Genomic DNA, 12614 nt, shown 5'->3' on the forward strand with positions numbered 1-12614 from the left:
CTGCCATGAGCTGCTGTGCAGAGGATGGAGCTGGGTGGGGGGGTAAGACTTGGGGTATGTCATGAAGGATGATGTTTGACAGCCTTGACACGGTCGCCTCCTGAGTCAAATATCTGAGCTACAGTTTGATTCAAACATGAGAGACGCCATTTTTTATCCCAGCGTAATGGCAGAAAGAAAGATTCTATGATTCTATGTTGGCCATCAGTCCTTCTCACTCCCACACGTAACAGATGCACACACACTCTCTTCCTGAACACACTACCACAATCACTGTAATAGTTCTCTTTCAACTCCTCCGTAATTATTTTGGGCTTACACGGATTTAACATCTGCTGCGAATCTGATAGAACCTGATCTGAAAAGTGCTCATCAGTGTGTCTTTAGATAACAATCTGTTAATTAATTGAAACATATCAGCAGCCTCATTTCTGGTTCATTATGTCTGATATCAGGAAAACATACTCTGACCTCAGCTAAAGATAGAATTATTGTCATTTGTAGCCCGGTGCATTGAAGTCTACTGTAATTTGTCATGACTCTAGGCCTGTTTCTGACATGAGTCTTGACCTTTGACCCCTTTCTGTCCGTCCATTCTATGTACAGCACATGTAAGTAAAAGCAACATTAACATATGTGTGCTGCAAACACAGTGCGTGTGATTTCAAACTCTCTCCACACTCACCTGTGTATGTTCATTTCCTGAGGCGGCTCTGTAGCTTTGTCGTACGCAACTTTGGCCGACACTCCCAACACTATGATGAAGGCTATGATCCCACAGGTGATATAGACCGCCGTGTTGGTCTGATCCATGCTCGGATCGTACGTTTCGCCGGTCGGGATGGGCGACGGGGCGGCCGTCACCACCCACACCGGCGTTTGGTAGTTCGTGCAGGCTTTCTGATCCAGCCGGTCTTTCTTGTACTCGCAGCAGAAGCGCAGGTAGCACGTCCCGCAGCAGTACCGGTGGTCCGTGTTGTTGCACTCGAACATTTTGTCATACTGTCCGCTCACGTCGTAGTAGCCCAGGCAGGTGTCGTGGTTGCTGGCGGGCGCCGGCTGCGGGGTCTTCGGCGGGACGACCGTGGGCACCGCGGTGGCTTTGGGAGGCTTCCTGGCCGGCTGTTTGGGCTTCTTCCCGCCTGTAGCTGCGCCCAGCACGCTCAGCGGGTCCAGGTATATTAGCAGCAACAAAAGGTGCCTTGTCCCCATGGTAGTGAGAAAAACTCTTCAAGTCTTGTTTTACGGCTCTTTAACTCTGGGTGCACATGCAGGGCTTTAGTCTTGTTTAAGTTTCATCACCGAGTCTTCCACTACTCGCTCAGTCTCCTGCGCCGCCGTCATGCTGAATACAAGTGGGTGTAGGCTGTTATCAAGGGCATTTCTCTTCTATTACTATGCAATGGACGAACTGAAGCCCATTGCGACCCGTCGGGGATCAGCGGCAGGAGAGCACCATATCCTGACCGGGGGGGGAGGCTGCTGCGTGCGCGGGCTCCGCGCGCTCTCCCTCGGCTGAGCGGCGTGTGAGAGCCGCGCTGTGTCGCTGTCCAAGGTGCTGAAGCCCGGTCCCGGCCCCAGTCAGCTCTGCTCTGCTCAAGTTTAAGTTAGGCTGGAGAAACACATAAGCCAAACAGGGCTCATTAGATATTATCCTCACGTCAGAGTCAACGTCATTAATTAATTAGCAGGCTTCTACACGTCCAAATAACTTGACATTGATTTTAGTCGTGAAAAACGACCGTGTCTGAGGTCGTTCTCGCAGTTTGCACGATGCGTTCAACTTGGTAAAACGACACCCACACAGCAGCAGCGTCTGACACATGAATGTGTGTTGTCTTTACGTTAAACAATACACCATAAGCACCGCTTGAATCAACTGAAATGTGACTACAAGACGATTTCTGTTCATGTTTCAACAAAAATTCAAATCTAACTTTAATGTATTTTATTTTTCTTCATATATTCAAAGGGTGGTAGAGTGAAAAGGCAGCCTACCTCAGTTAGGATACCCGCTGGGGAGTTGCTCTCTGTCTGGGTCTCCGAAAGTGAGGAGAATATCAGAGCTCTGAACCTCTCTCTCTCTCGCTCTCTCCCTCTGTGTGTGTCTCTCTCTCTTCTTCTCTCCTCCTTCTCGGCTCTCTCCCTCCCTCCCGTCTCTTACATCACTTCAGTGCTGGCGTCAGAACTCAGCCAAGTATCGGTAAATTGCAGCCCCCTCCTCCTCCTCCTCCTCCGAGCAAGCCTGGTTATAGGCATTAACACTTGGAAATTAAATGGCTGCACAGACCTCTGTCCGCAGAAACATGGTTGCTGGCTGTCTCCTGCAACCCACCTCCTCTCTGCACGTCTCATGTTTACTTGCATTCACAATCCCTCGACCTTTTGTGCAGCTGCCTGTTATCATGTTGCAGCTACATGCCTGTAAACAAGCATCGTTCTCAGGGTGGAACAGTAATTGGCTGTGCTCGCTCAGTTAATACTCTTTATTTCAGATAAAGTCGTTCATGTTGGTCTGTAGCCAAGCCATGGTACCTGGGGGATTATGGAGAACTGATAGGGCTAAATTAGCAGGGAAGTGTGTTTCAACACTGCTGCACTCACACTCCTATATACAGCTTGTCCTTGTTAAAGAATGCCTTTTCCTCTTCATCTGTATCCATGGTCATCAAAGAAAACCATGTATATATGTGTAGATCTTTTCACATATTCACTTTCACCAATTAGCACACCTTCAACCAGATCTGAGGAACAGATCAGCAGGTATATGGCTGTGGCTCTCTACATTGCACACCAGATTTGCACACAACACTTTCCGATCAAAAAGTACAGAGGGTGTCTTGACATCGGCAGGTACAGAGAGGTGTGGAAGCTGCAGGGTGAGAGCGAGACCTTAAATCGCAGTTATCTGCCTTGGTTGGGAACGCATGCAACGTGATGAGAATACAGCACATTGTTTCTGGGGAGGGTTTCTGGCAGACAGGAGAGGCTGTAATGATGTGGGCCAAAGAGGCACCAGTAAAGATGAGAAGAGAGAGGGAGAGTGTCATAAGACCCTGGAATAAAGAAAATCCAAAGGTAGTTTACTGGAGGGATTTCATTTTTCTCTATTTATGTACAGTTAACATGTGATGTTTGTTGTAGACATTGTTGAAATGTGATTGTGTTCATGGGGTTTGATTTAAACTCAGTGCATCAACATCCATTTTCCAGCAAAAAGCACAAGATATTCCTGTATAAGTCACAATGAAAAAATCTGAACAGCTTAAGAATAAAAGGAGCAACATGTGAGGGGAGGCTTGGAAGCGGAGAGCCAGGTTTGTTGCCCTGTGCCCAAAGCTCCTGTGCTATGGGTGTAAAAACCCCAACACTCCCCCAGTGCTCCGAGCTCCCAGTCCAGACAGAGTCAGCTGCACGGCTAGCTGAGCTAATGGCAGCCACAGTTAGTAGCAGTTAGTGGTTAGTCTGACAAATTGCTGTCCATCACTTGTCTGGAGTATGAGATTGACAGGTAGTCATATTTACCTTTGATCAGTGTTGTAGTCATAGTCATACTTAAAAGATATTGTGTTAAAATATTACTTTGGTTAAAGGGAAAGTCACCCACATGGATAGTACTTGAGTAAAAGTCTTAAAGTATCTGATATCTAATGTTCTTAAGTATGAAAAGTACAAATAAAAGTAAATTATACATATATTTACATGTATGTATTGTTAATGAGTCGACTGATTATCGGATCTGATAGTCTTTTGATTATTGGAATACATGATTTTTCATCCGATTATTGATAAAACTTTAAACAATGTGCTAAGTATGTAATCTCCAAAGTAACTAGTAACAAAAGTTACCAAATAAATATAATGGAGTACAAAGTACAATGTAAGCCTCCAAAATGTAGTGAAGTGGAAGTATTTAGTACCAGAAAAGAAAATACTTAGGTAAAATACAAGTACCTTAAAATTGTACTGAAGTAAATGTATTTATTTGTGTTCCATCACTGGATTTAATGAACATCTGCAGCTTTTCAGTCTCAGACAAACATACATACAGCAACAATCAAGAGAACATGGACACAAGTCAGAGGCAGTTTTCTGATGCTTGTTTGAATGTTTTTGCACATTGATATTAAAACAAAATTTCCAGTCCACACAGCAGTTGTGAGTCTGTGTTACGATTGGCATGCAAAGCAGAGGGGAAAAGAAATAAATGCAGAATAAGTAGATGTTTAAATGAGTTCTGCACAGTGAGCAGTGCACTCAGCAGAGAGAGCTCCAAGTTCATTTTTGCACAGACGTAGAAACTTCGAGGGTTAGTTCTGTATGCAGAAAATGTTGAGTCACACCAAGTTTGATGATACTTCTGTGTTAGTACACTGGTTGGGCAGTTTTGGTATTTGGAATTACTAATTATTAATAGTAATGAATACATTCATAATAAAAATGGTTGATGTAAATTAATAATTAGGGGGACTAATAACCAAACAGGAAAACAGTCTTACGAATGGATGTTCACTTTAAAGTGTAAATATTTATCAAATGTTTAACCTTTCAAGGGGAACAGTGAAGGAAATGAATCTGAGCCCTGACCGTCACAACCAGCTGTTACTACAACACACATGCACAAATAATCAGCTAATGATCAGATAAACAGATAAGTGCTCTGTATAGTGTAATAGGCCAGTATTTACTTTTCTGTCACTCGGCATCTGTGGACAAACTCAGGCTCAATCACCTTCCTCCAGTCTTTGTTCCTGATAGAAATACGGCCTACTCTGTGCTCACACGGCAGCAAAGCTAACACTTTGATCCACAAAGTGGAGAAGCTCAAATCAACTCGTGGTGAACACAAAGAAAAGGCAAACAGCAATCACAATATGTTACAGTGTAAAGCAGCAGCAATTCAAACTCAACGCTCTACAAGACTCACAATAAATGCAGCTTTAAGCTTGCAATACAGGCTATCAATGACTAGTATCTGCCCAGACTTAAAAGCCTCTAACCTGGAATTGTACTGGTGGCAATTAGCATGTGTCTGCCCACCTTGTTAATCCAGCTCGATTCCTCGGCCTGGATGAATAGCATTGGCTGCATCCTATCAGCGGGCTGAAGGTGGCTGTTTTTGGAGTCACAGAAGAGGAAATAGCGATGTCGATTGAGGTGAAGGAAATGGGGCTCAGTGGCAGTTTGTTCTTCCTTAGGGGTTTAGGCAGCTGGATTGTGCAGCTCCTCCTCTGGATCCGAAACTAGTTTAGTAAACACAAAAACAGCTGCTGCTGCAGAGAAGAAAACCTGAGCTTTCTTCAGCAACATCCTAACATTAGTGTTGCAGGCCTCTAATGTTAGGACCACGTGGTGAGGTCCCAACTCTTTTAAAGCTCCACTAATGAATATTCTTATACTAAAAGACTGGCCAAAGTGTTTTGGTTATCCAGACTTCAACTCTTCCCCCTCCAGCCGTGGTTCCAGCAGCAGCAGGCAGCTGTTTTCAGCAAAATGACCTGATAAACACACTGTACACTCTGTACCCAGCTCTAAATATCAGACACAGTTAGCGACTAGCTGGAGAAAACATAGTAGAGTGTTAGCAGCTTAAGAGTCAGATATATTTCTCAGAATGTTGTTGGACACCAAATTGGAACTAAAAGAGAAAACAATGTTATACTGTCATGATATGACAGTGTTGTGTTTTTAGGTTAGCCCAAAATGTATCCGTCCTCCTCCGCCATAATTGAACTGCAAATTCACTTCCATTCGCCAGAATAAAATGTTGCCATTTAACGTTTCTGCAAACCACAGATTAGTTTACATTTTTCTGTGTCATATCAAATGTCTACATTAGGTGTCTCATCACGTTTACTTTACATATATGAGCCAACTTTCATGTCAGGAGATTGAGGGAATGGTGGTTGCAGAGTTGCCTACCAGCGATTGCTGTTGGAAACAGTGTTTGAACTTTTGTACATCTGAAACCACTGCATATGTCTAATGAGATGTAGGAGAATTTCCAGCTGCGTTTATGGCTACGGAAACAGGTAAGCCAAAAAATGATCTTTTCCTAACCCTAAGCAGACCATAAGTACAGAGTTGTCACAAACATAAAGTTGCAACATATCTGTATTGCCAACATTTGCTCTGCTGATTGGGTTGCAGATACAGTGCAACTAGCTTGGACTCATTACCAACACTCTGCTCTATTTCAAATTGTTGCTGAGTTGGCCAGGATCTATGGATGTGCGAGAAAAAAGAGAAAGAGTTCCTAGAAATCTTTGCAGTGAGGCCAGTTTGCAGTGTTTAAACGGGAAAGCCAGCACTCAGCAGGTCAGGAGGTGAGAGCACACTAATTAAAGCTGCTCGGTGTCTCAATGTCCGTGATGACCTGCCCTGTACATTTAAATAAGTGCAGACTTGTGCTGAAAATGACCATGGCTAAATCAGGATTCAAATCAAGCTTTAGATCACATAGTGTGTCCCCAGCTTGGACAAGTGACCAAATGTCAGCCAGTCAGGACAAAGCATTGTGAACAGGTTCATTTAAAGAAAAAGGCTGGTGATATTCTAAGACCCAAACCAACAATGAATGTACTGTATCTACTAACAAGTACTGTGTGTGTATCACAGCCTGATGTATCTTCTTCCTCTGTGCCATAGAGCACCACTGTTCCTTCATTACCATTAACACACACTGTGATTTATTTTGACTCAATTCAACATGCACTGTCCTGCTGCCGTAAATATTCACTGAAGCACCAAATATGTAATGTAAGGGGGAAAAGCTGTCTCGCGATATCAGTACATAACAGATGCAGAGCAGGAGACAAGCCCCCAGGAAGAGCCCCCGGCCTTGAAGCCAGTTTTAGTAGTGGCCAAACCGTGTAAATACATAGTCACGTGATGCTCTCCAGCCCAAAAAGATTTTTCCCCATAAGCTAACATTGTGAGAGACATCTTGCCTTACCTCACCACCCTGATCAACTCCTCCCTCACTTCTGGCCATATTCCAGCTCCTTTCAAGACAGCCACAGTAAAGCCACTCCTAAAGAAACCCACTCTAGACTCGGCTGACATCCGAAACTACAGACCTGTATCTCTTCTCTCATTTCTCTCTAAAACCCTGGAACGTGCCATCTACAACCAACTGTCTTCCTACCTTTCGCAAAACGACCTCCTTGACCCTAATCAGTCAGGCTTCAGGACTGCTCACTCCACTGAGACGGCCCTCCTCACAGTGACTGAGTCGTTCCAGGCCGCCAGAGCCTCGTCCCACTTGTCAGTCCTCATCCTCCTCGACTTATCCTCTGCGTTTGACACAGTCAACCACCAAATCCTCCTCTCCACTCTGGCCGAATATGGCATCGCTGACTCTGTTTTAACCTGGCTCGCATCATACCTGACAGAACGCACCTTTCAGGTCATATGGAATGGCTCCTTGTCCAAACCCTGCTCCCTGGAAACTGGTGTCCCTCAAGGCTCAGTACTAGGACCGCTTCTGTTTTCACTATACACTAGATCACTAGGCTCTGCAATCACATCACATGGATTCTCTTACCACTGTTATGCTGACGACACCCAGCTGTTCCTCTCCTTTCCCCCATCCTCCAATACCCACGTTGCCACGCGCATCTAAAAATGTCTGGCAGACATCTCCGCTTGGACAACTGCCCATCATCTCAAGCTCAACCTTGGTAAAACTGAACTCCTCTTCATCCCGGGGAAAGACTGCTCTCACATGGACCTGTCAGTCACTGTCGAGGATGTCACGGTATCGCCTTCATCGACTGCAAGGAACCTGGGTGTAATCCTCGACGACAGACTATCCTGCACCCCCAACATCACCGCGGTGGCCCGATCCTGCAGATTTGCCCTCTACAACATCCGCAGGATCTGGCCTTTCCTCACAAAGGATGCAACACAACTCCTGGTCCAAGCGCTGGTCATCTCCCGCCTGGACTACTGCAACTCGCTCTTGGCTGGACTCCCAGCCTCTGCGACTAAACCATTGCAACGTATCCACAACACTGCAGTGTGCCTTGTTTTCAATCTACCCAAACTCTCCCATGTGACCCCCCTCCTCTGTGACCTCCACTGGCTTCCTGTTGCGGCCCGCATCAGATTCAAGACCATGGTGCTGGCCTTCAAGGCCGTCAACCGAACTGCACCCATCTACCTTCAAACACTGATCAGACCACACGCCCCTGCGCGAGCACTTCGCTCTACTATATCAGCTGGCCGGCTGGTACCGCCATCGCTAAGAGCAAACAAAGACCGCCCAGCGAAGTCGCAACTCTTCTCTGGTTTGGCACCTCAGTGGTGGAACGAACTCCCGTCCAATGTCAGGACAGCAGAGTCACTCGCCATCTTTCGCAAAAGACTCAAGACTCACTTCAGACTTCACCTCGGCACTTGTATGTTCCTACCTTAAGCACTTACATCATAGCACTTATGAAAGGTATCCTTGATAAATGGCAGCTACTTTGCTCGGAAGAGGGCTTGAATATTGTTTCTATCTATTCTACTTTATCAACGGTGATATGTTGTGGTTTCTTTCTTGTGACAAATGTACTTATTGTAAGTTGCTTTGGACAAAAGCGCCTGCTAAATGCCCTAAATGCCCTTAAATGTAAATGTAAATATAAATGAGAGAAGCGTCTGTAAAACGCTGGATACATTTTTTTGAGTGTCACAACCCACGCGTCATAACTGGAGCCATTCGGCCTGATAAAATTTGGAAAGTCTAGAGGAGCCGCACAATTAGATTATTTTATCCCCATTCAACTTAGTTTACATATTGTTCATGTCTTTTACTGCATATGATAATTCATACTCAGTCAGAAAGTGACATTCATAACAAGATGATTACTAGTTAAAACATTTCAAAATGGACCTGCATTGTGTTGCATTTTGTGACTTTCGATTAAAACATTTTTTTTTTAGAGTTTTCTTAAAAATAGTGTTAAAATGTCACACCCCTATTAGCCATAGAGATGTCTGCTTTCTCTCCATATAATAGAACTAGATGGCACCCAGCTTGTGGTGCTCAAAGAGGAAAAAAATATTTATATATAATATAACATAATTTGAAAAACTCATCAGCAACATCTCAGAAGTCATGACCCAATTAAGATCAAGATAGACCCAATTAAGAGAGGCTAGCTAACTAGGCTAGCTGAGCTAGCTAATGTTATTGCTCAGCAGAGGGGGACAACATTAATGTTTACATCCCACACAGTCATGAGCACAAGCATCTCATCCCTGAGTAGATACATTTCTCCTTTGGCGCAGTGATATGGTGCAGTTAAGTAAAAAGAAAATAGTTCCTCCATGAAACTGCTCACAACAAGGTCATGGATTGCCATCTAGTTCCATTATATTGGAGAGAAGGCAGACATATCTACAGTAGATATCTCCAAAACTCTATCTAGATCTAGATGGATAAAAAAGCTATACAGGTAAGAGGAAAAGTATGTAGTTCTAATTTCTGGGTGACCTGCTGTTTTAAAATATTTTCACCTAAACTACATTTATTTTCAAAATATCCAAAGTAAATTATCCTTTCTGAGTTGTTGTAAAAAAATAAAAACTGATTATTACGGGACCTTTAAGAGTCGCCTGAATCCACCTCCAGCTTTGCAGGAGCAGCCAGTGGTGCCAGATCAGATATCGCTGCTGCAGATGGAGGTCACACAGCTGACCGCCGCCTTGCAATCATATGACATTGTTTATAAAAACAGACAAATCTCAAAGCCGAGTATGACTTCTGTATAAGCTGAAAGCAGAAGACTTTTCCTGACTGCGGCACTTTCGCTGCTGTCATCCTTCTGTCACTAACCCTCCCTGCTTCCCCTCCGGAGGAAATACTGAAGGAAGGTGGAATGCCAGCTCTCATTAGAAAAGGGATTTCAAAAGCTCCCTGACAGGAACAGTAGGGGGAAAATGCTTTGCATAAGCATCTTTTTTCACTATCACCAGTGGTGTGACTGGCAGCAGGTTAGGGGACCAAAAGATTCTAATTTAAAGTCAAAGCCTCTCCTATAAAACCTACAGTATCTCCTGGATGGCTTATACACCTTCAGCACATCAGGCTGAAGTTGATAGACTGACTTTAGAAATAGATTTTCCCTTCAGGAGTCGAAACTGAAAGACTTCTTGATCAAAAGCACTTTGTTTTTTCATTTACTATGTATCAAATTAATCCATTCAGTGTATGTTTTTGCACACTGAGTGACGTGCAGAGGAGGAAAAGAGAGTGTGATGGTATTTGTCTCTGAATCTAAAACCAACAACGCTGCTGATTGGGAGGCTGAGAAGCAGTTGCTTGGTAACCGCGTTTTACGATGCCATCCGTACTTGTTGTAATGAAAAATTTAAACTCACTACTGAACTATTCTCTGGGACTTCAACATGAGATATAGATGTGCACATAGCGGTGAAAAACTTACACACAGTATAGTACAGACCATGATTCACGTTAGTGTGTCTCCAAACACACACAGCCTAAAGCTGCACTATACGCAGCCAAAATGCAGACAGAAGGTAATGTTTTTGCCTGAGTCTTCTACATCTGTGTGCTGTGGTTTGTGACCAACTGGGGTGATGTTCCATTAATGTTTCAGATCCATTTCTGTTCCTGCAATAAACATGACTGAGGATGCATCCTGCATGAGGCTGCATTTGGCGTGATCACTACATCTCTTGTTTTTCCTTACGGGTGTGTCATTACCGCTGGTGTTACTGTATGAATTCATATGGGTTTTGGTTGCATTATTTTCATCATATATTATTCTATTCTGGGCAACGATATGTTAACTCCCCTCCTTATTTAAGCATGTAAATGATTTTTAAATGGTTTCTAACACACTGTAATGTAGTCATATGCAAAAATAAGGACATTCCTAAAGCAAGACAATGTAACACACTCATCTTGTTAAAAAAAAGAAAAGAAAAGAAAAATAATTCAGAAGCTCTAAAAAAAAACCTTCCTTCCTCAATTCAATACACTAGGGGGGGTTGCGGCTATGAGTTTATTTGTACTCATATGACTGGTAACTTATTGTGGCTAATGTTAGCTACTGTTAGCCAAATTTAAAGGTGCACTATGTAGTTCTGGAGTATGAATTTTAATAAGAAGAAAAAGATCTTCATTGGCTGATTTTTTTCTGGCTAAACAAACTAAATAAACAAACAACACAATTTCATACTATTTTACTTTGTTTATATGTGGTGGACCCTGCCACCTTTCTAGCTTCAAACAGTGTTCTGGGACGTTATTTTCCTCAGAGAACAGCTTGTTTATTCACTTATGGAAAAAAACAAATATTTCTGAGTTTCGGGCACAGTTCACCCAGAAATGAAAATTCAGTCATTATCTATTCACCCCCATGCAGATGTAAAGTCGGGCAAAGTCTTGTAGTCCACAAAACATTTCTGGTGGTAGCCGAGGACCTATTTTAACACATAAAATGGCTCCATACAGGTTGTCCAATGTAATCCAAGGCTCCGTAAGCACAGAGGTCTCTAACTGATTTGAAAAGTTGTTATTTACACCCTTTTTAAAGCTGAAATCTTCAGAGCTGCTGTCTGAAATGGGCGCAGAGCTTCGCCCTGCCTGTAAATAACAATCACTTTGATAACATAATCGCATATAATGTCTAGGTCTTTAACAGTGCTGGACAGTAGCCTAACTCCTTACATAGTAAGGTATTACAGTGATATGGTTGGGTTGTTTGCTGATTTGATGTCAGATTAATTAATTAGTTTGGTTTCTCTGTATTCAGTAGACAGACTGATCCAGGACGTGTTAGCTTGGTGCAGGGGGCTACCAGAAGAGGGGACCAAAGTTGTCCTATTCACATGTAGCCACAGGAAAGTGTATCAGTACATAGCAGTACAACTTATTTAGAGTGGTCGGGTGTGTGAATCCCAAAGCTGAGGACTTCTAGAGGGCTGCGTGCGGTCAAAGAATAAGCAAGCTGCTGGATGGTCTGTAAATCCCTCTAAATCACAGGCTGCCAGCTCATTAAACCATGCCGTCTCATTTTCTATTTCCACATTCCACATGTTAAATACAAAATAATCATTTTATACAAAAGTTATTTAGTAAAAGCAGCTTTGATAGAGCTGAGCTGAATGACGTTAGTAAAGTGTAATGCATTACTTTTGCTGCTGAGTAATTAGTAAAGCAATGAAATTGCTATTTCTGTGACAAATGAGTAACTGATTACAGTTTTAAACTAACCTGCCAATCACAGTTCTTCAAAGACATTTATATACATTTTAAAGCTGTCTGTAAATGATTTATGTAGTTAACAAATGCTTTAAAACACACACAAGGGTTTGTTCATGTTGTAATAATATATGTAATTATACATGGGCCCATTATTACCTTAAAGCAACCCTATCTCCTACAAATTACATTGGCGCATTACTAATGGACAACAGCAATTACATTTTGAGAGAAGGTGCTGCTTTAATTATGTTTTACTTAACAAGTTGAGGACATGTTTTCAGGCAGCCTAACATGATGTTCACTGAGCATATTTTGTTTGTTCTACTACAACATCTGCTGATAACAAATACAGCGTGGTTAATATTTTCTGTGGTTATATTTCAGTCCATAC

At 43.0% G+C, this 12614-nt stretch overlaps 1 protein-coding gene and 1 pseudogene across 1 annotated transcript in view; one reads left to right on the forward strand and one right to left on the reverse strand.

Moving 5' to 3' along the window:
- Positions 1-1212, reverse strand: part of shisa6 (shisa family member 6) — a 69869-nt gene extending 68657 nt beyond the window's left edge. The window contains exon 1 of the mRNA XM_073490294.1: positions 686-1212. Coding sequence (XP_073346395.1) covers positions 686-1212 — 527 coding nt within the window. The remainder of the gene's footprint in view (positions 1-685) is intronic.
- A 4804-nt stretch (positions 1213-6016) lies between these two features.
- On the forward strand, positions 6017-8419 carry LOC141015905 (uncharacterized; annotated as a pseudogene).
- The last annotated feature ends 4195 nt before the right edge of the window (positions 8420-12614 follow it).

Source organism: Pagrus major, chromosome 20 (genome assembly GCF_040436345.1).
Source record: "Pagrus major chromosome 20, Pma_NU_1.0".
NCBI lineage: Eukaryota > Metazoa > Chordata > Actinopteri > Spariformes > Sparidae > Pagrus > Pagrus major.